The sequence below is a fragment of the Bidens hawaiensis genome, unplaced genomic scaffold (genome assembly GCF_021521415.1).
Source record: "Bidens hawaiensis isolate Kalapana, Puna unplaced genomic scaffold, B.hawaiensis_p1.1 tig00004126_1, whole genome shotgun sequence".
Lineage (NCBI taxonomy): Eukaryota > Viridiplantae > Streptophyta > Magnoliopsida > Asterales > Asteraceae > Bidens > Bidens hawaiensis.
In genome coordinates this window covers 1921167-1948573 of record NW_027491245.1, presented here as the reverse complement: position 1 = coordinate 1948573, position 27407 = coordinate 1921167, and the positions used below count along the sequence as shown (strand labels likewise).

At 35.3% G+C, this 27407-nt stretch overlaps 2 protein-coding genes across 2 annotated transcripts; one reads left to right on the top strand and one right to left on the bottom strand.

Annotated features, from left to right (window-relative positions):
- Window positions 1-529: 529 nt before the first annotated feature.
- LOC143625608 (protein FAR-RED ELONGATED HYPOCOTYL 3-like) lies at window positions 530-1580 on the bottom strand. The gene is made up of 3 exons (XM_077095897.1): window positions 1323-1580; window positions 1121-1241; window positions 530-1035 (listed from the first exon to the last, which is right to left on the bottom strand). Exons 1-3 carry the CDS (start codon window positions 1578-1580, stop codon window positions 530-532), a joined length of 885 nt encoding a protein of 294 aa, XP_076952012.1.
- Window positions 1581-6422: 4842 nt separating this feature from the next.
- LOC143625607 (ABC transporter A family member 7-like) lies at window positions 6423-20420 on the top strand. The gene is made up of 18 exons (XM_077095896.1): window positions 6423-6609; window positions 6691-6761; window positions 6838-6982; window positions 7123-7242; window positions 7499-7623; window positions 7839-7997; window positions 8091-8253; window positions 8339-8464; window positions 8569-8652; window positions 9502-9869; window positions 10562-10658; window positions 11042-11172; window positions 17290-17399; window positions 17487-17571; window positions 18543-18671; window positions 18763-18868; window positions 19814-19902; window positions 20121-20420. The coding sequence occupies exons 1-18, from the start codon at window positions 6423-6425 to the stop codon at window positions 20418-20420; spliced, it is 2595 nt and encodes an 864-aa protein (XP_076952011.1).
- Window positions 20421-27407: the final 6987 nt, after the last annotated feature.

Sequence of the window (27407 nt, the reverse complement as noted above, 5' to 3'; positions counted from 1 at the left end):
CAAATTCGGTTGGAGTCTCTTGCTTTTTAGATGAGCGTTTCGGTGGTTTAGGTATCTTAAACCGGGCCTGAGACTGAGACTGGGAACGCGACAACGAATGGGTGGGGGTTTCGGGTGTTGGTTCCTGTGACAGGGAGGGGGCGTAGGAGCTGTGTCTGTGGGGATCAAAAGACGGGGAGGGGGCGTAGGAGCTGTGTCTGTGGGGATCAAAAGATGGGGAGGGGGCATAGGAGCTGTGTCTGTGTGGATAAGTTGACGGGGACGGGGAGTACGAGCTGTGTCTGTGGGGATCAGTTGACGGGGACGGGGAGTACGAGCTCTGTCTAGGGGTTTCTCTTTTCTTGGCTTGTTGGTTTAGATTTGGACGCACCCTAGGGTCCTCTCGTTTCTCAGGCTCCTCCTTGTTTAATTTCCCAGGAAGAACAGACATTATCTTTGAGAATAGAATTTTTTTTTGCATTCGGTTGTTTAGTCCTAGAACTTGTTTTTTCACATCTTCCAGTACTGCTTCATAGTCTGGTTCTTGGTATCAAACAAACGCCGGACTGAAATCGAGCTTCCTCCAAAAGGGGTCTATGTATTTTAATGGAATACGTATATTGTTCCACCAGTTAAGCTTACAAGCACACGACAAGCCCCTTGATGTTTGTAACCGGTGGTCGCACTCTGCCCCCGTATCTTGCAATGTGTCAAGCAAAGTCAGCTCTTTGTCAAGTTTAGCGATAGCAAAAAGTGACACCCTATTATGTAGCTTTTCAAACAAAGTCAACTTATGGTACTTCTTGACCCTAACACGGGAGTCTTCAAGGGTCGCACCGATTTCTTCCATTTGGGAATTCACCACTTCAAGGGCAAACGCCGCAACAGAGTCCAGCGAATTGTTCGGCCCCGCAAGGTATCTCTTCAAGTTCGCGTGCTGGCCCTCTACTCTATTTGTTGTATGCTCGCCGAAGTTTAGTCGGTCTTCAATCCAGCAGGACACGAACTTCTCTTTGTAGGGTACCAGCCAGTTGTTGCGAATATAATACCAAGCCTCTACAAACAAATAATAAAAAAAAACAATTTAGGCAATGTACAACTACAATATAAAATCATGAGTACATACGGGACAAATACTTACCACGTCTGCCGTGTCCAGCTAACATTGCTTCCATTTGATCACAGTTGTACTCGTACATAGATTTTGTTGGCGACGAGTACAGTACTTTCCACCAGTAAGAGAAGGACTCAAAGATATCTGTCTGAAAAAGACTCTTATGTTTTTTCTTTATGTTCTGGAATATGTGTCACCTACAAAGGTTTTTGGTAGCATTGGGAAAGACTTTTTCACAAGATTTAATCAAGGCTTGGTCCTTGTCAGTCAGAATGACACGCGGCTCCCTACAATCGACGAGCATGCCTTTAAGTCGTTCCAGGGCCCATGTGAAGGTACACTCTTGCTCCCTAAAGATAACCGCGTGCGCAATACAGAAAGACTTTGATGTCGACGTCACACCAACAAACTGAACAAACGGCCACTTGTACATGTTGGTGTTGTACGTCGTGTCAATCAGCAACAAATCTGGGAACGCACGCCACATGGTATGCGACTTCTCGTGACTAAAGAAAACATTCTCCGTCCTATTGGTGGAAGGATTCTCCCATGTGTAAAAGGTAAACCCATGGGTTTGAAGAAAGTTTTCAAGTACCTACGTTGGGTTCAACAAAAAATTAATAAATATTACAAATATTCTTATTACACATCAGAATTATAATAAAATTAATATAATAAAATAATATTATAAATAATATTCTTATTAAATCTTACAGAATATATATATTTTATATATGATAAAAAAAATAATATATATTAAAAAGAGTTTTACAAAATAATAATATTCTAACAACAAGTACCTGCATGGGGGTGTCACCAATTTTATCTTGGTCATCAACAAGCTTCACGACGTTGTATATATCCCTAGTAATACATTTGTTACCGGGAAAGCGTTTCTTTATGGCTGACTTAATTTTAGCAGGCCTCAGACCCTGCCTATGCAACGTCGCAACCATATCAATTTCCTCGTCGGTCAGTTTCCTTAGTGCCGGGTGCCCCTCCTCAAACAAAACGGGATCGTGGTTGTGCGTCTCGTTGACAACCTCTAGCTTCCAACAACGACCTGGTGCGTTGTACCTCCCGACAAGTTTAAATGGACAACCCCTTTTAATACTCCCGGTATGCCTCGCCGTTGCCTTAAGTTTTGGTTCCCCACCTCGATTGCATACAAGTTCAACACCTCTGTCCCTTGAACGTTGGACTGAGATAACACAACCATGCTCACGTCCTGTCTTCTTAACCCAATCCACCAACTCAGCAACAGAATCAAAATACTGATATCAAGCAATGTAAATAAAGTTATATTTAGTAACGTGTTGAAAAAGAATAATAATATATATATTTTTTAAAATAGGTCATACATTATTAGTTACATAAGAAAATGTCGTCTCCCGTATGTAACGATCACCATCATCATCATCATCATCATCATCATCAACAACAACATCGTAATCGCCTCCTTCGCCGTGAGCCTCTTGAATGCCATCAACGACGTTGCTTGTGACTGGTCTTGACATGTATGGTTGCTCTCCTAAAGGTAACTGGTACGAATTCTGGGTTCCGTAATACGAACCGTCTACATGTAACTGCTGCGAAGACTGACCATAAGGCTCCTCGACTCTGGCCTCATATGTATTCGACGATGTCCTATTATCCTCCGGTCACGAAGGGTGACTACCGCCGTATATGATATACCCCTGATAAAAAATATTGGCAAGGAAACGTATAATATTTAAAAAATAACTAACGTGTTATTGTACTATATAAACACACTAAATAACCTGGTCAGGATTTGGTAAGTCGTACTGCTCGATATTTCCATACCCCGGCTCATGGTTCGAGTCGGGAAGTTCATTCAAATCTGGCAAGCCCGACTGCTCCGGCTGATCGTTTTATGCGTAGCCCGACTGCTCGTCGTTCCCGTCACCAAACAAAATATCATATAAATCCATTATATTTTAACAAACACAAAACACATATACTTTCTATATTTTCACAAAGACAAATAATGTCGACAATAAATTGATGATATATGTAGAGAAAGGGAGACGGATGTGCCAACATTAAATTATTGTCTTGATCCGGGGTGGATCGATCAATCCTCGGCGTATCGTGTACGATTTATGACTGATTTGATCCGCCGAGGTTGACATGTACTCAATACGCGGCGTATCGCCCAATCCGCCACGTATAGGGTACAAACATTATAAGACAAAAGCTTTTGACATAATAGGACAAAAAAACTCTGATCCGCCGCGTATCGGACGATCCGCCGCATATTGGGTGGGTGTTTTTGTTTTTGGATGGTGTCTCTAATAGGACCCATTATTAAACTTAAATAATAACTAGCATCGTATTAGGTTTTATATTTTTATATGTGGTGGTTTAAAAACAAAAACAATCAATTATAATACTTATAATAATAACACCAATAATAGTTATAAGAACATGCATTGTGGGGTGGTGCCTCTGCCACCTCACAAACATTTTAACGCTCAAGTCTTTGTAGGATTTTCATATCAGATATTAGTTTTAGCATATCCTTATTTATAGGATTTTCATATTATATATTTGTTGAGATTTTTTTTTTCTAATTTAATAAGATGTTATAACTCGTTTAAAGAATATCTAGGCGTAGTCCCATTGACAACACCACCATCATCAAGGGCATTAGCCCCGTTGACATCATCGTCTTAACGCCCTTTCATATTATAGGTGTTTGGTCAACTTCTCCCCATCAATCATATGCAAGCACAAGTACACACAGTCACACAAACAATTTATTTATGTTCTTTTTATTTAAATGTTAGTTAAACTACAACAATTTGGTTAAGAATGAGCTAGTTGACGTCCCACTCTCAGCGCAACAATAACATGGCTCTTTAATTAGCATTTTGTAGCTAGCACACAACTACTTAAGAATGAAAAATAATAATAGCAAAGATGACGATAAGTAATAGCAGTAATAATAATAACAACGGTAACAATTTAGAAACTAGTAATATTAATATCAAAGCCAAAAAATGAAAGAGAAAGGAAAAAAAAGGAGAAAAATCATCATGCTAAGGTATGAAACTTTACACCCATATTTTCTACGTAATATTCTAGAAAATTCCTTTTTAAAGAAAACAACTAAAACAACACTACATTTTTAGATTTTCTATAATAGAGAAAATATATAAAACCAAATTACACATTTATATTTAAATGCTCATTTCAGTTTTATGTATTGTTGTAAGTGTATAAAAATGAAAAATAATAAAATTAGTGTTTGTCAGAAAGATAGAAAATGAGAGTTAGAATGTGAGATGTTTTTGAAAAATAAACATTTTGTGATTTTAGTTAAATTATAAATGTAGATATTGAAGCGCCAATGGGAATGCTCTAGAATCGTTTCTTAGTATTTTTTTAAACTGATTAAGCATGAAATGCTAAATCACAAAAAGTTTGAATTAAGAATAGCATGGGCGCATAAAGATGTACTCAAATAATCTTATTCACATCATTCAATCAAATAAGAACACCTTAAAGTTTTACTAAGTTACCCAAAAGTATGTAAAATTTGTAAGGGCGGAAATTGATGGGAGATTCCACATAAATGTGTTTAGGTGATTGAGCTCATCAAATTGAATTCCAAAACATTCACAGTTTACGTAATTAGTTAGGGGCGCCAATGAAGATTTAGGCTGTGCTTTCCATGATGAAATTGAGGGTACCCCTAGCATCTTGAAGATAAACGATAGGCCAATATCAAAATATTATATAGAAGAGAAAATTTGCAAAATGTCCTTTTGAAGAGAGAGTCCTAAAATGAAGGAAAAATTTACAAAATGTTCTTTTGAAGATAGATCCTAAAATGAAGAGAAAATTTACAAAATATCCTTTTTGGAGAGAGAGAGTCCTAAAATGTCAGTTACTTTTTTGAATATTCTTAAAAGATTCATTTAAAATCCGTTGACAAAAACGAATTTTAAATGAAATCCGTCTTCGTAGACGAGTTTTATTTGAGCCAATCAAAAGTGTTCTAAATCCGTCTTCATGGGCAAGTTTTGATCGAAATCTATATTGGACGACCAAACTTAGTTGTTTTGTTTTCTTTAATATTTAATTATTATAATTGATTTTTCTTATATAACTTTTAAAATATAAGGTGTTACAATATACTGGTTGAGACGTCTTTATTTTTTTTTTATCTACATGCCTATATAAATTTCGCTCAAAATCGAGTCAGGTCAAAACTTGTCAATGTCTTAATTGTTTTTAGGGATGACAATGAAACCCGAACCCGATAGGGAAACCCGAAACCCAACATAATTGGGTCGGGTAATACCCGACCCATTAGGGTTTGGGATTAACTTTGAAAATTTTCGTGGGTTTGGGACGGGTTTGGGATTTGTAATATACCTGATTACCCGACCCAATTACTCGATAACATTAACCCATTTACCCGATTATATACCCAATATAGCCGATATAACTTTTTTATGTTTATATAGTATACTCTAAATATTTTAAATATATCATATGTTGAAACTTGTTTATAACAATATATGAGACATTTTATTTTTATGGTAATCATTATTTGTGATCGGTTAGTTATATTTTGTCAAAACCCGATAGAAACCCGATGGGTTTTAGGCTGAGTATACCCAACGAGTCTTTTGACAAAACCCGATTGGAAACCCGAAACCCGATGGGAAAACCCGAAACTCGACGGGTAATTACCCGATAAAACCCGACGGGTTTGGGATGTACTTTCATAATCGGGTATGGGTTTGAGAATACCTAAACCCGACCCACTGCTATCCCTAATTATTTTTCTTATCTTGTTTAATTTAATTTCAATTTGTTTCATATAATCCAATTAATGGAACGTCTGACAATTGGAATAAAAGTTATTTTTGTCAAACACCTAGGAAAACTTACTTACCAAAACCCGCGCATCATCAAAGGGTATATAAGTTAATAATCACACAAGGACAATTCCGTCATTTAATTCAGCATAATTACCCTATATAATAATACATACGAAAAGCATCTATCTGAATGTAACTATAGCAGGCCAACGCATTACTCCGAAAGAATTTAACATATCAGGTTCACCGGCAATCAATTCGTTTTTTGTTTTAATAGGTTTTCATCTTCTATTAAAATAAAAATATATACTGTAATTCATTTCATATCATATCAGCGGAGGAACTTGAGGACGAATCTACGGCTGGTATTATTCCCCATGGTTCTCTGCTTGTTAAGCAGTGATCAACAAGGAGCTGGATAAGCCTCAAAACAAGTGTGGATGCACCTGTGTCCATCAAGACGGAGACGGTCAATGCCAGCGACGAGTGTGCGGGATTCCGACCAGGTCGCCACCTGCTCTATTCCCACTCCACCAGAATGGCCTCCGCTTTTGCAGCTACCTGCTCCGCACTTTCGTGCTCAGTTTGGGGATTTGCCTGCTCAATCTTCTCGTCCTGTTACTGTCTTGATCACTGGGACTAATCACTCTTTTGCCCAAAGTATGTACTAATTTGTGACCGGATTGCACGTTTAGTCCTAGTTTTTCTGAATAATTTGATGTTTTGTATGATATTCTACAGGTTTGGCTAGAAATATGTTCCCAACTTCATCTAATTTTAACTCATCCAATGGCCTCTCTGGTGTTGTATTGGTCAGTTATTTGGATTTATGTCATCAAAGTTGCATTGGCTTTTGTTTTTCTCAAATGATCTTTAAAACATCATCAGGGTTCAGCTTCAAACACTGATATATCAAACTTTCTCGACTCCGCTTTCTTCTCTAGTTTTCCTATATACTTTGTTCAATCTCAGTGTGGAGCCAACTCCACATTCTCTATTTCGGTCCCAATAGCATCATTGGATTTGGATAAAGGTAAGTATTTGTAACTACTGTTGGGTGATTTTGAGTACCTTGAATTTTGTAGTAAACATGATGAACAACAACTAAAACAATCTTATGGTCAAGATGGCCATGGAAAGGTAAACCTGTTATGTTTTGTATTTTTATTGTAGAATTAAGATGTGTTCAAGGTCAACATTTATGGCGCAACACCTCGTCTGCTATTAACACTGAACTATATGCGGGATACAGAAAGGGAAACCCTGAGGAGAAAATCAATGAGATATTAGCAGGTTTGACAGTTCAAACATAATTTGGTTGCAATTATAAATTATGTGATCTAAGCTTTGATGCGAATATTTATATCATTCAAGCTTAATGGTATAACTCTTATGTACTGAACGATAAGTGTGATATGTTAACGTAAAAACAATAAAAATAAAAATTCAAGCTTTGATTTTAACCTTCTTTTTTAAGATTTTCAAGGTAAATGATCTAAAGCTTGATAGTAGTTATTAACATTTAAACTTTATTTTATCTTCTCCACAGGCTATGATTTCTTGAATTCGAATATGAATAATTATAATGTGACAGTATGGTACAACTCTACTTACAAGAATGATACAGGAAATGGTCCTCTTGGAATTGTCCGAGTTCCTCGCTCAATAAATTTGGTACACATTTTAAACTTGTAGCATGCAAAAACCTGCTATACATACTAATTTTTTTTATTTTTTAAATGTGAACATATTACTTGTTTCTTTTTTAATCATATGACTTTCAAATTGTGGATTTTTCATGTTGCTTATCTCAAATTGGAGTCAACTGATTATCATTAAAAAAAAAACCATAATGCAAATTCTAAGTTCTAGAACATGTATGCATGCAGGTGTCAAATGCTTTCCTACAGCTACTGATGGGGCCTTCCACACAAATGCTGTTTGATTTTGTAAAAGAGATGCCTAAACCTGAAACTGAAATTAGGCTTGATTTCTCTTCTCTTCTTGGACCATTGTTTTTTACATGGGTCATCTTGCAACTATTCCCTGTTAGTAACCGAAGTTTCAAAATTATCTCAAACTGAATTGTTAACGAGAAGTTTTTTCTTTGAAGTAGCTTTTAATTAGCTTATTTCATGCAGATTGTACTAACAGGTTTGGTGTATGAGAAGCAACAACATTTAAGGATTATGATGAAAATGCACGGACTTGGGAACGGTCCTTATTGGATAATTTCATATGCATACTTTCTTGCCATATCTTTGGTTTATATGTTCTGTTTTGTGATATTTGGCTCAGCTGTAGGTACAAATTAGAAAACAACTGAATCACGCTTACACCCTTTTTAACTTTATAAATCGTTTAACTAACGCCATTCACATCGTTGCAGGGTTAAAATTCTTCACATTGAATGATTACAGCGTCCAGTTTGTATTTTATTTCATTTACATAAATTTACAAATTTCATTGGCGTTTCTAGTGGCTGCTATTTTTTCTAATGTGAAGACCGCTGCAGGTTCGTTGCCTTATTTTTTAAATTATTTGGATTGGTTTACTATATTTTGTAATAGTAACACTGCTACATTTTGGTTATGACTTGCATGAATATGTTTATGGCAGTTGTTGGGTACATTACTGTTTTTGCTACTGGTCTTTTGGGAGGTTTCTTTTTTGCGTTCTTCCTTCAAGATAAATCTTTTTCAAGTAAGCAAAGATGCTAATAATTAGTCTTTATCAGATATTTTTGCACAATCGTTTGTAAATCATATATAGCGACTATTGATATCGAGTTGTTTAGAGCTTTTTTTTTGTTTTTTAAGAGCTATATGATGTTTTGGTGGCAAGATGCCCCAGATCGATTTATCAAGAATAAACAGAAAAAAAAATGCAGAACACAACTGATCGACCCGTTTGTTTTATATAAACCAGAAAAATAATACATCGTCACATAGACTTTGACCGATCTATAATAAAACCGAATTTGGAGAATATGAAACCTACATTGACTCAAATAGGAAACTAAATAAAGATCAGCATGTAAATCCTAAATTATGACTCCTAAAATAAATCTCCATAAATAAACAAACCTTAAATTTATTAATAATAATAATAAAAAAAGTCTAGAAGATTTCTTAACCCAAATCGGAATCCATTCGAGATTCTGACACATTTCACAGTTTCATATGCGAACCAAACGAGTAAGTTTAACAGGGTGGGGTGAGTAATTGGTCAATGTTTAGTACTCGACACGTTGGGCTAGCCACTGACCACTTGATCTGTGAAAACAATGTGTTTATGTTTTATAGATAAGTTACATTATTTATGACTATGAAAACAGTATTGTTACGTTAATATTTAGTTGCATAAAATGACTCAGGAGGTTGTGTGCATTAAAAGCTTGACATTGCCTTTTACTCTTTTTTATCTCACTAGAGCAATTCCCATTTAAATAAATAAAAAAAATTATCTTGGGTCTGTTTGAGATAAAAGACAATTCAAATATAATATTTCTGTTTAAATGCTTTTCTAAATGTACATACTTTTTTTTTGTAGGAATTTGGATTGTGGTGATGGAGTTATATCCAGGATTTTCTCTATATGCTGGATTATATGAATTTTCACAGTATGCTTTTACTGGAAATTATATGGGGATTGATGGAATGCGTTGGAAAGATATAAGTGACAGCAATAATGAGATGCGTCACGTGTTAATAATCATGCTTGTGGAATGGTTGTTTGTTTTCTTAATTTCATATTATAATGATCAGGCTGTATCATCAGGAAGTGGGCTCCGAAAAAGTCCACTTTTTTTCTTGGAGAAGTTAAAAAAGAAGCGTTTGACATCGTTCAGGAAACGAAGTATACAAAGGCAGGGTTCAAAAGTATATGTGCAACTGGAGAAACCTGATGTTATCCAAGAGGCAAGTATTATAAATTTGTTAGTTTAGAATTTCTTGATATAGTGTTTCAAGTAACAAAATCATAGGTGGTAATTTTGGCTCATTTATTCGAATGGGACTGTGTTATATTTCATATGGTCAACCAAAGTCTGCTTTTAACGCATATGATAAAACCTTCTATATCATTATATTCAGAAATTTAAATGTTTATTAAACAATCTAATATTTGTAATCAACTCATCAAGTATCTATAAAAATGTATGAAGTGTTTATTAAAAGCGTGTCGGCTCAATCCGTGTTAGAAAATGACTTGTTTCAACCAGTTATGCGTAGTGAGATACCATAAGTTGCCACTAACCTCTCTTAAAGTGAGATAATGTTATGTTTTTTTAAAACCATGGTGAAAATTGTGTTTTTTGTTTTTTTTCTTTGAATATAGTGCACACAGTATTTCATTATTAAATTGGATAACTGCTCAAACAAAATAGTTTTTATAGTTCTATTAATACTATTGCTCATTTAAGTTTCTATAGTTTTATTTAAACCTTTAGCTGTTAAAGTTCTATAGAAAAGATGGACGTAAAATTGATGACGGGAAGTCCCGACCCGATCTGTTTGGACATTATTACCCTACCCCCCCCCCCCTCTCTAGTTAAGTTTTTATAGTCTTTAATCTTATTGATTATTAGTTCTTATCGTTCATGTCCTAACAGAGAGAGAGGGTGGAGCAGTTGCTTGTTGAACATGACACGAGCCATGCAATCGTGTGTGATAACCTGAAAAAGGTGTATCCGGGACGGGATGGAAACTGTAGGGGTATGGTACTAAAACCCGGTTCTACGACCCTAAATCTATTATGTTTGGCTTATTTTATTACATGGACTAATACAATGTTATTGGGCTGAGGGGGTTTTGTGGAGGTAACCCTAACTGGGCTAGGCCCATTAGGGTATCATGATGGTGGCCATGAGGCTCTCTATATAAGGAGGTCTCCACCTCCTTATTAGGGGGTCATGCTCAATAAGAGCCACCACCACTTTTTGTGTCTGTGAACAAGAAATCCTCAGGATATCTTAGCAGTCACCTCCACACCCCCAAAAAACCATTGCAGGTCTCAAGCAGTTGAAGAAGAAGATCAAGACGTGGTTCGTTCATCTCAAAATCCGTGGAAACATCGTCATGGATCAGGTCAGATTTCATTTCGTGTTTCGACAGAAACCCTGAGAAAATGGCAGTTAGAGGGTTGTCACTTGCATTATCTCAAGGAGAATGCTTTGGCATGCTTGGTCCAAATGGTGCTGGCAAAACTTCCTTCATTAATATGGTCAGTTTAAAACCACCTTAATTTACAACAACTTGTCGCATTTGTTTCCGTAACATCCAGCAACATATGTGTGCTTATCTGTACAAACTTGGTCAGATTGGGTTGTATCGCGCACATTCTTGTGTTCTTTGTTTACAAATAGCTGGCGAGTCATTTAAGATTATAAACATGTAACTATAATGAATATCATTATGGACAAATACCATAAAAACATACTTTTGGTTTTTCCTTACAAAATTCTCAACGATATTCTATATATTAAGGTCCCTCTACATTAGGGTGTAAACGAGCCGAACCGAGCTAGTTTTGACTTAGACCTCGAGCTCGGCTCGTTTCAAGCATTTTTCTAAAGCTCGAGCTCGGCTCGAGCTAATAAGTTAAGTTATGTTTCAATGTGGTGGTTATTTTGGTTTAAAAAGGCGCGCTTGAGGCGTTATGTAAAACGCTCGAGAAATAACATTAAGCTTCCTGAAGCGGCGCATCAGCGGGTGAGGTGTTTGAGGCACCGCTTCATGTGATGTAGTCTGAATTAAATTAAAAATGTAACTTTTTTTGGGCCCATTTGCTTAAAATATTAACGTTGGGGCCCATTTGTAAAACATTACCAGTCATATTATATATATTTATCGTTCTATCTTCAACTCAAATCACTCTTTAATTTTCATATTCAAAGTTTATCTGCCCTTCGATTATTGCTCCCATCATTTTTAATCAGTTCAAACTTATCTTCTCCTAATTATTACACATCTTTTTTATGACTCGAGGTATGTTTTCTTCATTATTCCTTTTTACTATACATTTATACTTTCATTTATTATTAAACGCTTGATTTTTTTATATTTAAGCAGCTCATTTTTTAAGAATGTATAAGTGTTTTGCAACTTTAAGTATGTTTTTATAATGTTTAAACTACGTATAAAGTATTCATGTTTAGTTTTATAAATATGTTTTATCTTTATGATTGATTAAGAAGTAGAATATGTCATGTATAATTAATTTTTAGTATTTTTTGTACTGAGCGCCTCACGTACGTGAAGCTCTCGCTTCGCGCCTAGCGCTTTGGTCTTTTGGACCAAAACGCCTTGCCTCGCCTCGCCCCGCCCTAACGCTTTTTTAAACCAAGGCAGTTATAATATATATATGCATTTTTCTTTTCCTGTTGTCTTTCCACCGTCACGTGTAAAAGAAAAGCCCCCACCCTAGGAAAACCTAACCCTCAACCTGGAAAAACTAAACCCCCTAAAAACTTATCTCTAAAAGCTAAAGTAGACAGAAAGGCTAAACTGAGATTTTTTTTTCTTTTTTTAACAGGGGATGCTAGACAAACATTTTGGTTTTTTTAATTTTTATATTTTTTCATTTTTTTGGTTTATAATTTCTTTAATTGTTTTTTTGATTTTTTTGGAGGGTTTTTTTCCCTTATAAAAATGATGTGATGTAGGTGATTGAGGGTGTACCTTAAAGATGTGGGGAAATTATCAAGAGTTGGGAAGGGTGTTCCCCTGTTTCCTACTTTTTTTGAGTTCCCTAATGAACTCATCCCTTAATATATATATATATATATAATTATTGAATTTACATTCAAATTATAACGAAACGTGTTATTTTACATGTAAAATCATAAATAACTGTTGTTTTACAGTAAAATGTTAATGAGATTTGTTGTTTTACGTGTAAAATGTTAATGAAAAGTGTCATTTTACATGTAAAGTATTAAATTTTACATGTAAAATCTTAAAGAATTGTTGTTTTACATGTAAAATGTTAATGAGATTTGTTGTTTTACGTGTAAAATGTTAATGAAAAGTGTTATCTTATAAAGTGTTAATAAAAAGTGTTATTTTACATGTGAAATATTAATTTTTACGTGTAAAATCTTAAAGAACTATTGTTTTACATGTAACATGTTAATGAGATTTGTTGTTTTACGTGTAAAATGTTAATAAAAAGTGTTATTTTACATGTAAAATCTTAAAAGAATTATTGTTTTACATGTAAAATGTTAACGAGATTTGTTGTTTTACGTGTAAAATGTTAATGAAAAGTGTTACCCCCCCTCCAATCAGCTAACAAAACCTTACCCCCCTAAAAGCTAAACTAACCCAAAGGCTTCCAAGATTTTTTTTTGAACGGGGGATACTAGATAAACATTTTGTTTTTTTTTTTTACTTTTTTATATTTTCGTTTTTTTAAATTATTTTTTTGATTTTTTAGGATTTTTTTCCCCTTACAAAAATACAATAAGGATGTGGGGAAATGATCAAGGGTTGGGAAGGGTGTTCCCCAATTTCCCACTTTTTTGGAGTTCTCTTTTGAACCTATCTCTCTCTCTCTCTCTCTCTCTATATATATATATATATATATATATATATATATATATATATATATATATATATATATATAGGGTAGGGTTAATGTAAAAAACAATATTTTTGTGAGAAGAATAAGAATAGATCTAGGCCTTTGGATCTATGATCTAGTGGTTGAGATTGGTAGTTTCTAAATAATTGTATTGTTTCATATTTACATTGTATAATGTCATATTTAGGTGGTTTGTTTTATTTTAAAGCTCTTCTCACACTTCTCACAAAACACTTGTTTTTTATTTGAACTCTTATATATATATATATATATATATATAGAGAGAGAGAGAGGTTAACGTACAAATGAAATTAACGTGCTAAACGTGAGAATCAAGTAGAGTAATTATATATACAAGTAGAATAATTATGTAATTACATCATAGAGTAATTATTATAGAGTACTTACATAATTACTCTACTTGTATATATAATAATCTACTTGATTCTCACATTTAATACGTTAATATATATATATAGGGTTTGGATCAAATACAAATGAAATTAACTATATATATAGGGTTTGGATCAAATACAAATGAAATTAATGTATTAAATGTGAGAATTATGATGTAATTACATAATTACTCTACTTGTATATATAATTACTCTACTTGATTCTCACGTTAATTTCATTTTTAGTTAACCTTCCCCTATATATATATGTAGGGGAAAATTAACGTACAAATGAAATTAAAGTGCTAATTGTGAGAATTAAATAGAGTAATTATGTAACTTATGCTTTAAAGAGGCGTTCCGAGGCGAGCCTCGAGGCTTACGCCTCGACAGCCTCGGTGGAAAAACGCCTCAGAGGCTTAGCCTCATAAGGGTATACTAAAACCTAAGCCTCGACCTTTGCGAGGCGGTCCGAGGTGGTGAGGCGTCGAGGCGAGGCACTAGAAGTTGTAAAATATGCCATTTTTTTTTTAATTTTTGGACTTTTTTTGTTGAATATGGTATTAATGGAGAGACAAGACACTTCTCGACTTCCGAAGGCTAATTCCGGCGCCGGAAGCATGTCGGAAACCTACCGGAAATTAAGAAGAGTGGCTGCAGGAAGAAGTATAAGCTGCGTGAAGAAGCGTTTTAGCCTTTTAGGTTTAACAAAGTATCGGTATATTAATATTTAACTTTCTATCTAACACAAGTTTACGTTTAGTCCCTAAAAGTTGCAAACTTTTACATAAAAAGTGTAAATTTAGTTTGCGTACCTTAACACTAACCCGTTTATCTTCACTAGTTTATATTTGATCCATAAACTTACAAACTTTTACATAAAATTTATAAAACTAACATTATTTATATAGAATATATATACATTTTTTATTTTTTAATGTTAAAAGTTTGACTTTATAGATTATATATATATATATATATATATATATATATATATATATATATATATTATTTTTAATTATGTTTCGAGGCTTACGCCTCGATCCGCCTCGAGAGTCTAACAGAAAATGCCTCGAGGCCTGTTTCTGCCTTTTTAAACCTTGACTCTACTTGATTCTCACAATTAACATGCTAATTTCATTTGTATTTGATCCAAACTGTATATATATATATATATATATATATATATATAAAGGATCAAATACGAAAATTGTTTATCATACATTACGTACGCGACACCATCAACCCTAGATTTCAAAAAACACTCGGTGGCAAATTTGTAAATTATTTCAAATCGTTTCCATCCTAATTAACCGATGCATCGATTTAACCATCGTCACCGGCGTCATTTGCAGACACACACTTCAATTGATTTTGAATTGAAATACGCCATTTGCTGAAACCCAATTGCAGATGTTCCAAATTTTGTTCATATGATCGATGATCAAATTGACGGTCGATTGATAATTGTTTGATGATTACGAGATTATATGAAGTGATTTCAGTGTTCAATTTCATGTTGCATGTGTTTAATTTTTTTGTTAGTTTTAGAAGTTCTGAACTTCAGGTGTTTAATATTTTTGGTTAGTTTAGAAGTTCTGTTTAGAAGTTGAACTTCTAAACTTTTTTAAGCACCCTGAACTTCTTAGAACGTTTAAAGGTGTTTAATTTTTTTGAACACCCAGAACTTCATTGAAAGTATTAGAACGTTTAATGATGTTCATTTTTTTTGAACACTTAGAACTTCATTGAACGTATTAAACGTTTATAGGTCTTCAGTTTTGTTTCAGAATGTTTAAACATATTATTTTGAACCCTAATCAGAGTTCGATTAAGTGCATTATTTCTGCAATTCCATAATCGATTGATGAATCTAAATACTTCTACACATCAATTCGATTGATCGAATTGATTAAATCGTCATTTTGGTGTTCATTTTGGTCAGAACGTTTAAACTTTGAGCAGAACGTTTAAACATGAACCCTAATCATAACTCAATTAAGCGTGTTAATCTGTATTTTCATAATCGATTGATGATTCTAAAACCTCTTACACATCAATTCGATTGATTAAATAATCAATTTTTGATCAATTTGAAGATTTTTAATGTCCAGTGACGTTCTATTTCAATTTTGGTTTTTGACTTTTGAGATTTCATATTGTAAGTTGTGATTAGAGTTTAGAAATTGGATGAAATAGATTAAGGAGTTCAGAATTTGGATCGGAATCGATTTTAAATCGTTGAATTTGATCACGAACTACTGTTTGGGTTATTTACGAAACTGCCACCGCGTGAAATTAACATCGACGTTCAAAAAGCTCGCGTACCTAATGTACGATAACTGATTATTGTACGTTAACCTCCCCCTATATGTATATATATACACACACACACATATATATATCTATATAGGGTAGGGTTAATGTAAAAAACAATATTTTTGTGAGAAGAATAAGAATAGATCTAGGCACTTGGATCTATGATCTAGTGGTTGAGATTGGTAGTTTCTAAATAATTGTATTGTTTCATATTTACATTGTATAGTGTCATATTTAGGTGGTTTGTTTTATTTTAAAGCTCTTCTCACACTTCTCACAAAACACTTGTTTTTTATTTGAACTCTTTTCTATATATATATATATATATATATATATAGGGGTGGGATCAAGTAAAAACTCCTCTTAAAGAGAAAAAATAAAAACTACTAAAGAATTATTTTTAACCTTTAAAAAAAATATTATATAGTTTCTTTTTCTTCTATTATTCTTATATGTTGTTAAAAAAAAAGAACCCCCGTCGGTGTAGTGCATATGTGCAATAGCAATAGTGTGTATATATGCATGAGTGTTGTATTGAATAGAATACAACACTATTGCACATTTTTGATACACTATTGTATATATGCAATATAAGAGTAATAATATAAGAGTAATGCACACATCGAATACACACTAGTACGTATGTGTAATACAACACTAATGCACATGGGCACCACATCGACTTTTTTATATATATATTTTTGCAAATAATACAACACTATTGTACATATACAACACCCAAATATTAAATATATGCAATTAAACACTATTGAACATAAAAAATACACACTATTGCACATGTGTAATACAACAGTATTGCACAATAATACATATGTTCACTATATGTTCACTTAAACCCACTTAAGAAGAAAAAATAAAAACGTAACCAAAACAACAGGATGCACCAATTCCAAGTTGATTGAAGTATTTTTTTTCACACGTTTGTTCAAATTTAACTTGTTGACGGACTCATGCGTAACTAAAACTATTTTCCCTATCATTTTCTCTAAACCAAATTGATTTGTTTCATTGTTGTTAACAGATGATCGGGCTCGTTAAACCAAGTTCTGGTACAGCATATGTTGAGGGTCTGGATATAACAACCAACATGGACCAGATATATGCCAACATGGGCGTATGTCCTCAGCATGAGTAAGTATCAAGATTCCTTTAAAAGTCGTTAGCATTTACTATGTATGTTGGTTAGAACGGTTAATTTATCAGTTAATCACCATCTAGTTTGCTATGGGAAACACTAACTGGTAGAGAGCATCTTCTCTTTTATGGAAGGCTTAAGAACCTCAAAGGTTCAACCTTGACACAAGTAAGTTGACTTTCACTTTCTCATGTGGAAAGATGGCTGGGTAATGGGTCAAAACGGGCAGAACAGGTTTGGATTGAGTTATTGAAATGGGTCATCTTTGACTTCTGTTCGGTCAGGTTGACTCTAAAAACACATTTTTGTCCTTTTCTTACTTTCTTTTATATATACTTATTAATCAAAATATGAATATTAAAACGATTTTGGAGGGTTTAACAATATACATTAACAAAAGACTTTGGGTAACTTTCAACCTTCTCGGCCCGTTCCACTTTAGCTAAAACATTTTATTTGACCCATTTGAGGTAAAAACACACCTCATGGGTCGGTTTTGGACTCAAATTGAACAAAAAGCTTCAAAATTTGGTTGTTTCGGTTTCGTTTTTTTCATTTTCAATCTCATTATCTGGCTTGAATTTTTTGGGCTGAAAAAAATGCCCAAACTAATGATTTTGGGCCTAATCTTTTTGTTAATTAATAACTAAATAATTATTATACATTTATACATTTGGGCTGTAATAATTTGGTTACATTATTTATTAAATTTTTACAGATTCTTAAACTTAAAATTTATAAATGAAAATCCATAAATTTGGTTCCGTTCATTTTTCCGGTTTTTAAATACACGTAACACCAAAACTGAACCAAAAGTTTGTTTTTTATGAAAACATAAAACCAAACCGTCGGTTTTTGTCTGGGTTCGGTAATTGTGATTTGGTTTTTATGTTTCTTTAGTTACAAATCGGCTTTTTCGGTCTTTAGTTACATGCAAAATTAAAACCAAACCGAACTGAAAGTTCAGTTTCCAATGAAAACATAAACCAAAGCGTCGGCTTTTGTCTGGGTTCATTTTTTTCGGTTTCATGCACCAGCGAATCATTCAGAAGTAACGGGCCCGCATAGGCACCTTATCTACCAGTATTATCATTGGTGTTTTAGTGCTTCTCAAACTTACTTCTAAATGGTTTTATTAGGCGGTAGAAGAATCTCTTAAAAGTGTAAATCTCTTTTACGGCGGGATTGCTGATAAGCAAGCTGGGAAGTACAGTGGTGGCATGAAACGTCGGCTTAGTGTAGCCATTTCATTGATTGGTGATCCTAAGGTATGTTTAGCGGTCCATGTATTGAGTTGACTACTTGACTTCCCTTTCACATGCCTTGCTAATATTGGTATTCAACAACTTAATTGTGTAGGTTGTGTACATGGATGAACCAAGTACCGGATTAGACCCGGCTTCTAGAAACAATCTATGGAATGTGGTTAAACGGGCTAAACAAAACCGTGCAATTATTCTCACCAGTAATTCTCTTAACCGATTTTTCTTTACTTGGTGAAGCGTTGTAGGTGATAGTTATGATGAAGGGTCGATTTCAGCTATGTTTTATCTCAACGAGTTAAAAACACAATAGCTGAAAGGGGAAAGGGTCACACAGTGAACTAGCCAGCTTACTGGTTCACTGGTCGGACTGGTTCAATTGTAGTATAAACAATATGAAATTAAGACAGCATTTATGTATCTAATACAAAACAAACTATGAATATACTTCAGCTTTTGTTGTGAATTTGTATTTTTAATAATATATTAAGATTAAAGTAAATAAAGTATGAGTTTTTGAAGAAAAAAATTGAAAAACCAGTCTGAGCACCCGCTCTGGATCAAACGGTTCACCGGTCCGAACGGTAACCGGTTAGTTCAAATGGGGAATGGTTCAATAGTCTTAACCGGAAACCATGAGTGGTATGTTTTCTTTTAAAAAAAGGGAACATATTTTTAAAATTGTTTTCTTACTTTAAAATCATCATCATCATCATCATCGTACTCAGTATATCCCACCAATAGCAAAGCTATGGTAGGGTCTGAGGAGGGTAAGATGTAGACAGCCTTACCTCTACCCCATGGGGATAGAGAGGCTGCTTCCGGTGAGACCCCCGGCTCGATAGTAGTTTTGCATCAAGCCTTGGACATATTACATAAGGCACATAGCACTCAATCATCGGGACGCCGGCTAATTGGTGCATGTACCCTTGTCTTTCGGCTATCAACGCCACCACATGATGCCTGATTAACCTTCCATCACTTTTAACGTTATTTTCACAAAATTAGTAAAATAACGTCAAAATTAGTGCAATTTTACTTTTGCCCACCCGAGGGTTCACACATATATACATTATATGCGCGCACCGCAAGCAGGGCACAACATTTGTGTGATAGGTTAGGAATTTTTGGCTGATGTAATGTTTTAGCACATTCTATGGAGGAAGCAGAACATTTGTGTGATAGGTTAGGAATTTTTGTGGATGGAAGCTTGCAGTGTGTTGGAAATCCTAAAGAGGTATTAAATTAATAATAATTTATATTTATGTCATTTAATAGTCTTTATAAAAACTAAATCCACATATAGCACTAGTCTTTTCTCTTGAGTTTAAAAACAGAGCTACTAGAAGTGACCCATTTATATGCAAACATGTCAACTTGGGTTATGTTACGGGTCATATGACAGTTCATACACGTATCTTACCATCTTGTTATTTTCTTTTGGAATGATGATAGTTGAAGGGTAGATATGGAGGTTCATATGTATTCACAATGACAACATCCGCAACTCCTGAGGCAGATGTAGAAAACCTAGTAAAGGGTCTCTCACCAAATGCGAATAAAATATACCAAATATCCGGGACACAGAAATTTGAGTTGCCAAAGCAAGCCATCAAAATAGCAGACGTTTTTCGGGCAGTTGAAAATGCTAAAAATAGGTTCCAAGTTCAGGCGTGGGGGCTTGCAGACACGACTTTAGAGGATGTTTTCATCAAAGTGGCTCGCGAGGCTCAGCCATTCGACGTTCTCTCATGATAGCAAGTATAAATTTTGAGGTTGTATAGATTTGAATCATTAGTTCATTTCACAGAATCAGCCATATGTGGTTTACTTATATAGCATTGATCTCATAAATATACATGTTTTTGTTTTACATATTATTTGTGTATATACTATATACTATGTAATCTATGTTTTGATATATATATTTTTTTAAAATTTTTTTTACCACAAGCACAAGACATAATAAAGTTAATATATATACAATTTTATAATCAAGTTAATAAACAATTTTAACACAAAGTAGGTATTGACCAATATAATATGCACAATATAATTATGATATGGTATTCGTTGATCTTGACACTATCGGTTGTAATCCCATAAATTGAAGTTCAAATAAATCAGTGTTTTGAAACCCAACCCGGTTGACCGGTCCCGGTAAGGGTATTTGGGCCGTTTTCTAAAATCCGGCCGGGTCTTGTGGTGGCGGTCGGCCTGGTGACCCGCCGGTTTAAATGGTAAATGCATGAACCCTAGACTAAAATCCATCTCTCTCTCTGTTCTCAACTTCACCCATCGCTGCCGTTATTCCGATTTAAACAAACAAAGAAAGAGAGAAGCAAACTGAACTGCTAAGAAGCTAGTTGAGACAATAATCATCGTTTAACTTGGGGAGAATCATCATCGACAAAAACTGATCTAAAAGTCATTTATTTATATGTATATATACATTTATATAATTTATTATATATTTACGTCATCCGGGTCAAATACCGGTCCGACCTACCGGGTCGGCCTGACCTTTGATCCGGTAAGGCGTCCGTCGATGTCCGGGTCGGGTCTGAAAACATTGAAATAAATAAATAAGGTAAAACGTAATTATTGATATGTACAATCTCATACACAACTTTCAAAAAACACCGAGGCTTTGTAGTTAAATGGGTTGAGTCAACAAAGACAACTTACCAAAATGGTTCGATTCTATGGACGTTACACATACTATATACTAAAATTAAAGTAGAACCTATTTGCTACAGTAGAGTAAAGACTTTTGATAATTTCAGTCCCTTCAGTTTTAGATTATTTTCAGTTAATCTTCTAAATTTTTAAACTATTTTAGCTTGATCCCTAATATTTTCTTTCTTAAAACTTAGTTTACTTTGCAATTTACTCCCTCAAAGTTTTCAATTATTTGACCAATGAAAGGTTGTTGATTTATTGAATGAATAGATAGGTTACAAAAGGACTCATTATATAGAGCAACTTATTACACTTACAACCCTCTACTATAATAAAATACAAATTACATGGTTTAACATTCCCCCACAAGTTGAGGGTAGGGAACGACCTGTAACTTGGATCTTAAGAATAGAAATCTTTGGGACGGTAAAGGCTTTGTGAAGATGTCCGTGATCAGATCACTCGTAGAGATAAATTGAACATCATATGTCCTTGAGCTACTTGTTCACGAACAAAGTGGAAATCTACTTGAATGTGTTTTGTATGAGCATGAAATACGGGATTAGCTGAGAGATAGGTGGCTCCCAGATTGTCACACCAAAGAGTAGGAGCTATTTTCAGATATATGCCTAGTTTATGCAGAAGAGACTTTAACCAAATTAATTCCGCTACAGTATCAGCAAGTGCCTTGTACTCAGATTCAGTTGAAGACCTCGAAACGGTGCGTTGTTACTCAGATTCAGTTGAAGACCTCGAAACGGTGCGTTGTTTACGAGCAGACCAGGAGACGAGGTTGGATCCCAAATAGATGGCAAACCCTCTTGTGGATTGACGGTCAACTGGATATCCTGCCCAATCAGAATCAGAGTTGGCTTGAACTGGGGAGGAGAGGACATTTTGCCAATGAACATCAGTGAAGGCTTGTAATGAGGATCCCGAGGAGTGACGTATAAAGAGTCCTTAATCAGTTGTCCCTTGTAAGTAATGTCAGATACGTTTAACGGCTGACCAATGGTTGTTTTTTGGAGCGTGCATGAATTGACACACACGATTGGCAAAAAAGGCAATGTCTGGTCGAGAGAGAGTGGCATATTGCAAAGCTCTCACAGTTTGACGATACTTCATCGGATCTGGAAGTAGTGGACTATCATCGATGGTCGGTACCTGAGAGGTACTCATTGGATAACTGTAACATTTCGGGTTTTCGAATCTCTCGTATTTGTAATTACTCGACCCGAGTTCGGGTTCGGGTATTTTATCAATAAACTCCCGTATTTGTATAATATTTTTAACTATTTTTTTCATATATAATTGATTATAACTATGAGACTTGTACAAAATCAACCCCAAGCTAACAATTTATCCACTTTTGCATCCAACACCATAGATCAAGGACCAAGTTGTAAATAAACAAAAAAATAATAATATCCTCTCTCCTTTCTCTACCATCACCGTCGACATACCCCCACCTTTTTCTTGAACCTTAATTTACGGAATAATCAATGAAATTTATCTTGCCAAATCAAATCTTTAACCTAAATCGTGTACACCGACGCTTTTAATTGTAGAATGTATGACCAATTGACAGCTAACAATACCAAAAATGAACCGCGGCTAACCGATTCCTAAAACACTATATAAGCTCGTTTATAATTCAATTAAATGACACCACACCACCTATGCACCATCACAAATACAAATCCTAACTCAATTATAACATTCTAAGCCGTCAAGAACCTGTTTGATATCAAGTTTGAGCCGAAAGCCCTAATTAGCCGTTCTCCCTCAATTCGTTAACATACAAGGTAATTATAAGATGCATTCAATTCGTTTTTTTCCCAACAAACATCAACCTCAATTCAATTTCAACAAACAAATACCAATTGAACCGATTTAAAGTCTAGGGTTTGATTTGGGGAAGAACAAAAACTACATAGAGTGTGTGTGTGTATATATATATATTACCAGTTTCATTGTTTTAACAAATCAAGGCGCTGGCCTGATGGCCAACACATCTATTCTTAAAGCTTGAACCGGCCTGGGGCATGGGTTCGAGTCCCTCAGGCCCGGTTTTTGAATTATATTTTTTTAAATCCATTTTTAATCAATTTTTAATTTATTATATACAACATTGAATAAACATTGTTTTGATGAACCGAACCCCGAAACAACTCTTTTCTTTTTCGTAATTATATGTGTGTGTATATATATAACTATATACTTTATACACATACATAAATAAGATGAATATATATATATATATATATATATATATATATATATATATATATATATATATATATATATATATATATATATATATTCTTTTTATGTGACTCATTTTCGTCTTAGCTTTTACGAATTTATGTATATATTACTTTATTAAATATGTATTTTATTAATGTAAAGAAAGCAAACATAAATAATAATAATAATATTAATAATAATAATAATAATAATAATAATAATAACGTTAATGATAATAATCACAACAACCATAATAATATGACAATAAGACTAATGACCCAATCAAGACCCAAGATCCGTCATATTATTTTGTCATTTATATTTAACTCACTTTATCATTAACAACTAGGAATAATTGTCGGGCAAACCTCGAGGAGCCTGACCATTTTCATCCTAGTTATTTTTATCTCGTCCTCGCTTATCCTACTCTATAAGGTAAGTAAATTCACATCCCCTTTTACCATTTTACTTTTTTGGGGGCGTTATGCGTTCACATTTAAACTTATTATAGATTTTCACTACGATTCCAATATATGCGTTTATTGAAATTGCTCGATTAGTTGATACATGTGAATGTGACTATGTGTTTACTTTTGTTATGGTGGTTGGTATCTCATCCTCATCCTCATCCTCATCCTCAATAGTATGATCATACGCCGTCGAAATAACTCGTTATCAATATGATTCGGTTGAAAATGCAACTTTTATATATTGTTATACTAGTTGTAGTGATTTATGATTATCGCATGGAATTGTCTTTTTAAATATTATATATACACAAAACTATGATTTACTTGATCAACTTTATGTTTACAAATATATATATTTTCATGCATGACGCATGTAGCTTTATTGGATGAATGAAGTATTGAAGTTAGATGATACCTTAGGTTGCTTTGATGAATGAAGAACACATTTGTTTTAAGTTATTTATGATCTGAATATTTATTTGTAATGGTAGTTTTGGGGCAATGTTTGTGCTTTTGAAATTTGTTATATGAATGAATAATTTGGATATTGACACGTGTATATTAATTAGTGTCTTCTGAGCTATGATACAAACACAATCCCATCCTCAGTTAACGATTATTATATTACGACATTTACTCGAGTCTCACGAACTTTACACCCTTTACCCCTGCAGTATGTCTTGTCGCCTCCTCAACCGCAACCATCACGTCGGAAGTTCTGGCCATGGCATGTCTGCCCGCATTTCTAAGGGCATCGTGGAAGCCCTCCCAACGATCATCTCTCAATTGCAAACTGTGAATGCTTCTAAATCATCCACATTGCTTGCTCCCTCAAGCAATTCAAGAGTGCTAACCCGCCCGTATACTTCGGTATCGACGGTGCTACCATTTTCCTCCAATGGTTCTAAGAAATGGAGAGCGTGTTCCTTCATTGTGAATGTCCCAAGGACAAGAAAACCACTTACGCCTCGAGCGTACTCAAGAAGAATGCCTTCAATTGGTGGAACGGTGAGAAGCGCACGCTTGGCGCTGAGGTTTCCATGGCCTTGCCATGGGACGACCTAAAGAAGAAAATGCTTAAGAAGTTCTGTCCTAAACACGAACTTCGAAAGCTGGAAGAAGAATTTTGGAATTTGAAACAAGAAAGTGGTAATGACACCATCTACAATGACCGTTTCCATGAACTGAGCCTTCTCATCCCCCACATGGTTACTCCCCTTGAACGTTCAATTGACAAGTACATCCCGGGTTTGCCTATGCAAATCCAAGATTCTGTCCTAAGTCGTGACCCTCAAACCCTCCATGATGCCATCACTCTAGTCGGTACCCTCACCGAGAACCACGTTAAGGCCGAGACCTTGACACGGAAGAGTTCTAAGAAACCCAATGATAAGCCCACACCTGAGCCCACTAAGGAACCTAAGTCCGAACTCTCTAAGCCTGAATCCTCCAAGAATAATAACCACAACAATTCATCCCGCTACCGCAACAACAAGAGAAAACCCAACTCCCAAAATTATGTCTTAGCCCAAACACAAGCCCAAAAATCCCCTCTAACCAAGAAGCCCTAGACCGGACCACACCCGTATTGCAACACTTGCCTACACCACCACCCAGCCCAAGCCACTTTCCAGGTGTGCACCAATTGCCACAATTCGGCCACCTTACCCAATATTGTCGAGAAGCACCTTGTGTGCAAGACGCTCCACTGCGGTTCGCACTGTCAAACCAACCCAACCGAGCCGTCCCTCATGCCCCAATCATTAACTCAGTTAGGGCTTGCTACAATTGCGGTGACCCAAATCACCTTCGCAACGCGTGTCCTTGACTCACCCAAGCTCACCAAGCCTATGTTGCACCACAACCTTACTACACCTCCCAAGCCTATCAAGTGCAAACTTATCAACCCCAAGTACCCCAACTCATGGCTCCTCCAACTCTTCAAGTTCAATCCATGGTCATGCAAGACTATCAAGCTCCAACACCTCAAGCTTCGACTTCTCAAACCCATGCACCTTGAGAAACTCAAGGACAAGCTTTCACCATCAATGCTCATCAAGGCCGAAACTCGAATGATGTGCTGTACGATATGTTTCTAATTAATAAGCACCATGCTTCGGTACTATTTGATTCGGGAGCCGATAGGAGCTTTATTTCCTTTGATTTTGAATACATACTTGATGTGCCCCCTAGTAAATTATCTAAGCCCTTCACGATAGAGATAGCCAATGGTAGTTCGATCACTATTGACTCCGTCATTCGAGATTGCACGATTACTCTCAATGGGCAAAAGTTCTCTATCGACCTTATCCCTATGAAAATGGGTGGCTTCGACGTTATCAGTCGTATGGATTGGCTCTCTCTCCATCATGCCGAAATTTTATGTTTCTAGAAACTCATCCGAATCCCTATCGATGGGGGCGTGATTCTAAACGTTCTTGGAGAAAGACCCTTATCGAAGTTAAACGTCATGTCGTGCCTCGAATCCCAACGTTACTTACGCAAGAAGTATGTCGCCTTCTTAGCCCACGTCACCAAAAAATCCGACGAAGAAAAGAAATTTTCAGACATCCCGATTGTCCGCGACTTCCCAGAAGTTTTTCCCGATGACGTTTCCGGACTCCATCCCATTCGTCAAGTGGAGTTCCGCATTGATCTCGTACTTGGAGAAAACCCCGTAGCCAACGTACCTTACCGCCTTGCAACTTCCGAGATGCAAGAACTCTCTAACCAAATCCAAGAACTTACGGACAAGGGTTTCATTTGCCTGAGTTCGTCTCCATGGGGCGCACCCATCTTGTTTGTTAAGAAGAAAGACGCTACTCTTCGTATGTGTATCGATTATCGTGAGTTAACAAGCTCACTATCAAGAACCGTTATCCCCTTCCCCGTATCGATGATATATTCGATCAACTTCAGGGGGGCACATGTTTCTCTAAGATTGATCTCCGTTCGGATTATCACCAACAGCATATCCACGAAGATGACATACCCAAGACCGCCTTCCATACTTGTTATGGCCACTTTGAGTTCCGAGTTATGCCTTTTGGGTTGACTAATGCTCCTGCCGTTTTTATGGACCTTATGAATCGTGTTTGTAAACCCTACCTCGACAGATTCGTGTTTTTTTATCGACGATATCTTGATATACTCTAAATCCGAGACCGATCACAAAGACCATTTGCGCGCCATTCTCGACTTGTTACGAAAGGAACAACTTTACGCTAAGTTCTCCAAATGTGAATTTTGGCTAGAGCAAGTTCAATTCTTGGGCCACATTGTTAACGAAAAGGATATTCACGTTGATCTCGCTAAAATCGAGGCCGTTAAAAATTGGGTGACC

Coding starts and splice junctions, on each gene's coding strand:
- LOC143625607 (XM_077095896.1), top strand. CDS start 6,423: ATGCCAGCGACGAGTGTGCGGGATTCCGACCAGGTCGCCACCTGCTCT. Junction 7,998..8,090: donor TCATCTTGCAACTATTCCCT/GTTAGTAACCGA, acceptor TATTTCATGCAG/ATTGTACTAACAGGTTTGGT. Junction 19,903..20,120: donor GTGTTGGAAATCCTAAAGAG/GTATTAAATTAA, acceptor GAATGATGATAG/TTGAAGGGTAGATATGGAGG.
- LOC143625608 (XM_077095897.1), bottom strand. CDS start 1,580: ATGTGGCGTGCGTTCCCAGATTTGTTGCTGATTGACACGACGTACAAC. Junction 1,242..1,322: donor TGATTAAATCTTGTGAAAAA/GTCTTTCCCAAT, acceptor AGTCTTTTTCAG/ACAGATATCTTTGAGTCCTT. Junction 1,036..1,120: donor AGCTGGACACGGCAGACGTG/GTAAGTATTTGT, acceptor ATTTGTTTGTAG/AGGCTTGGTATTATATTCGC.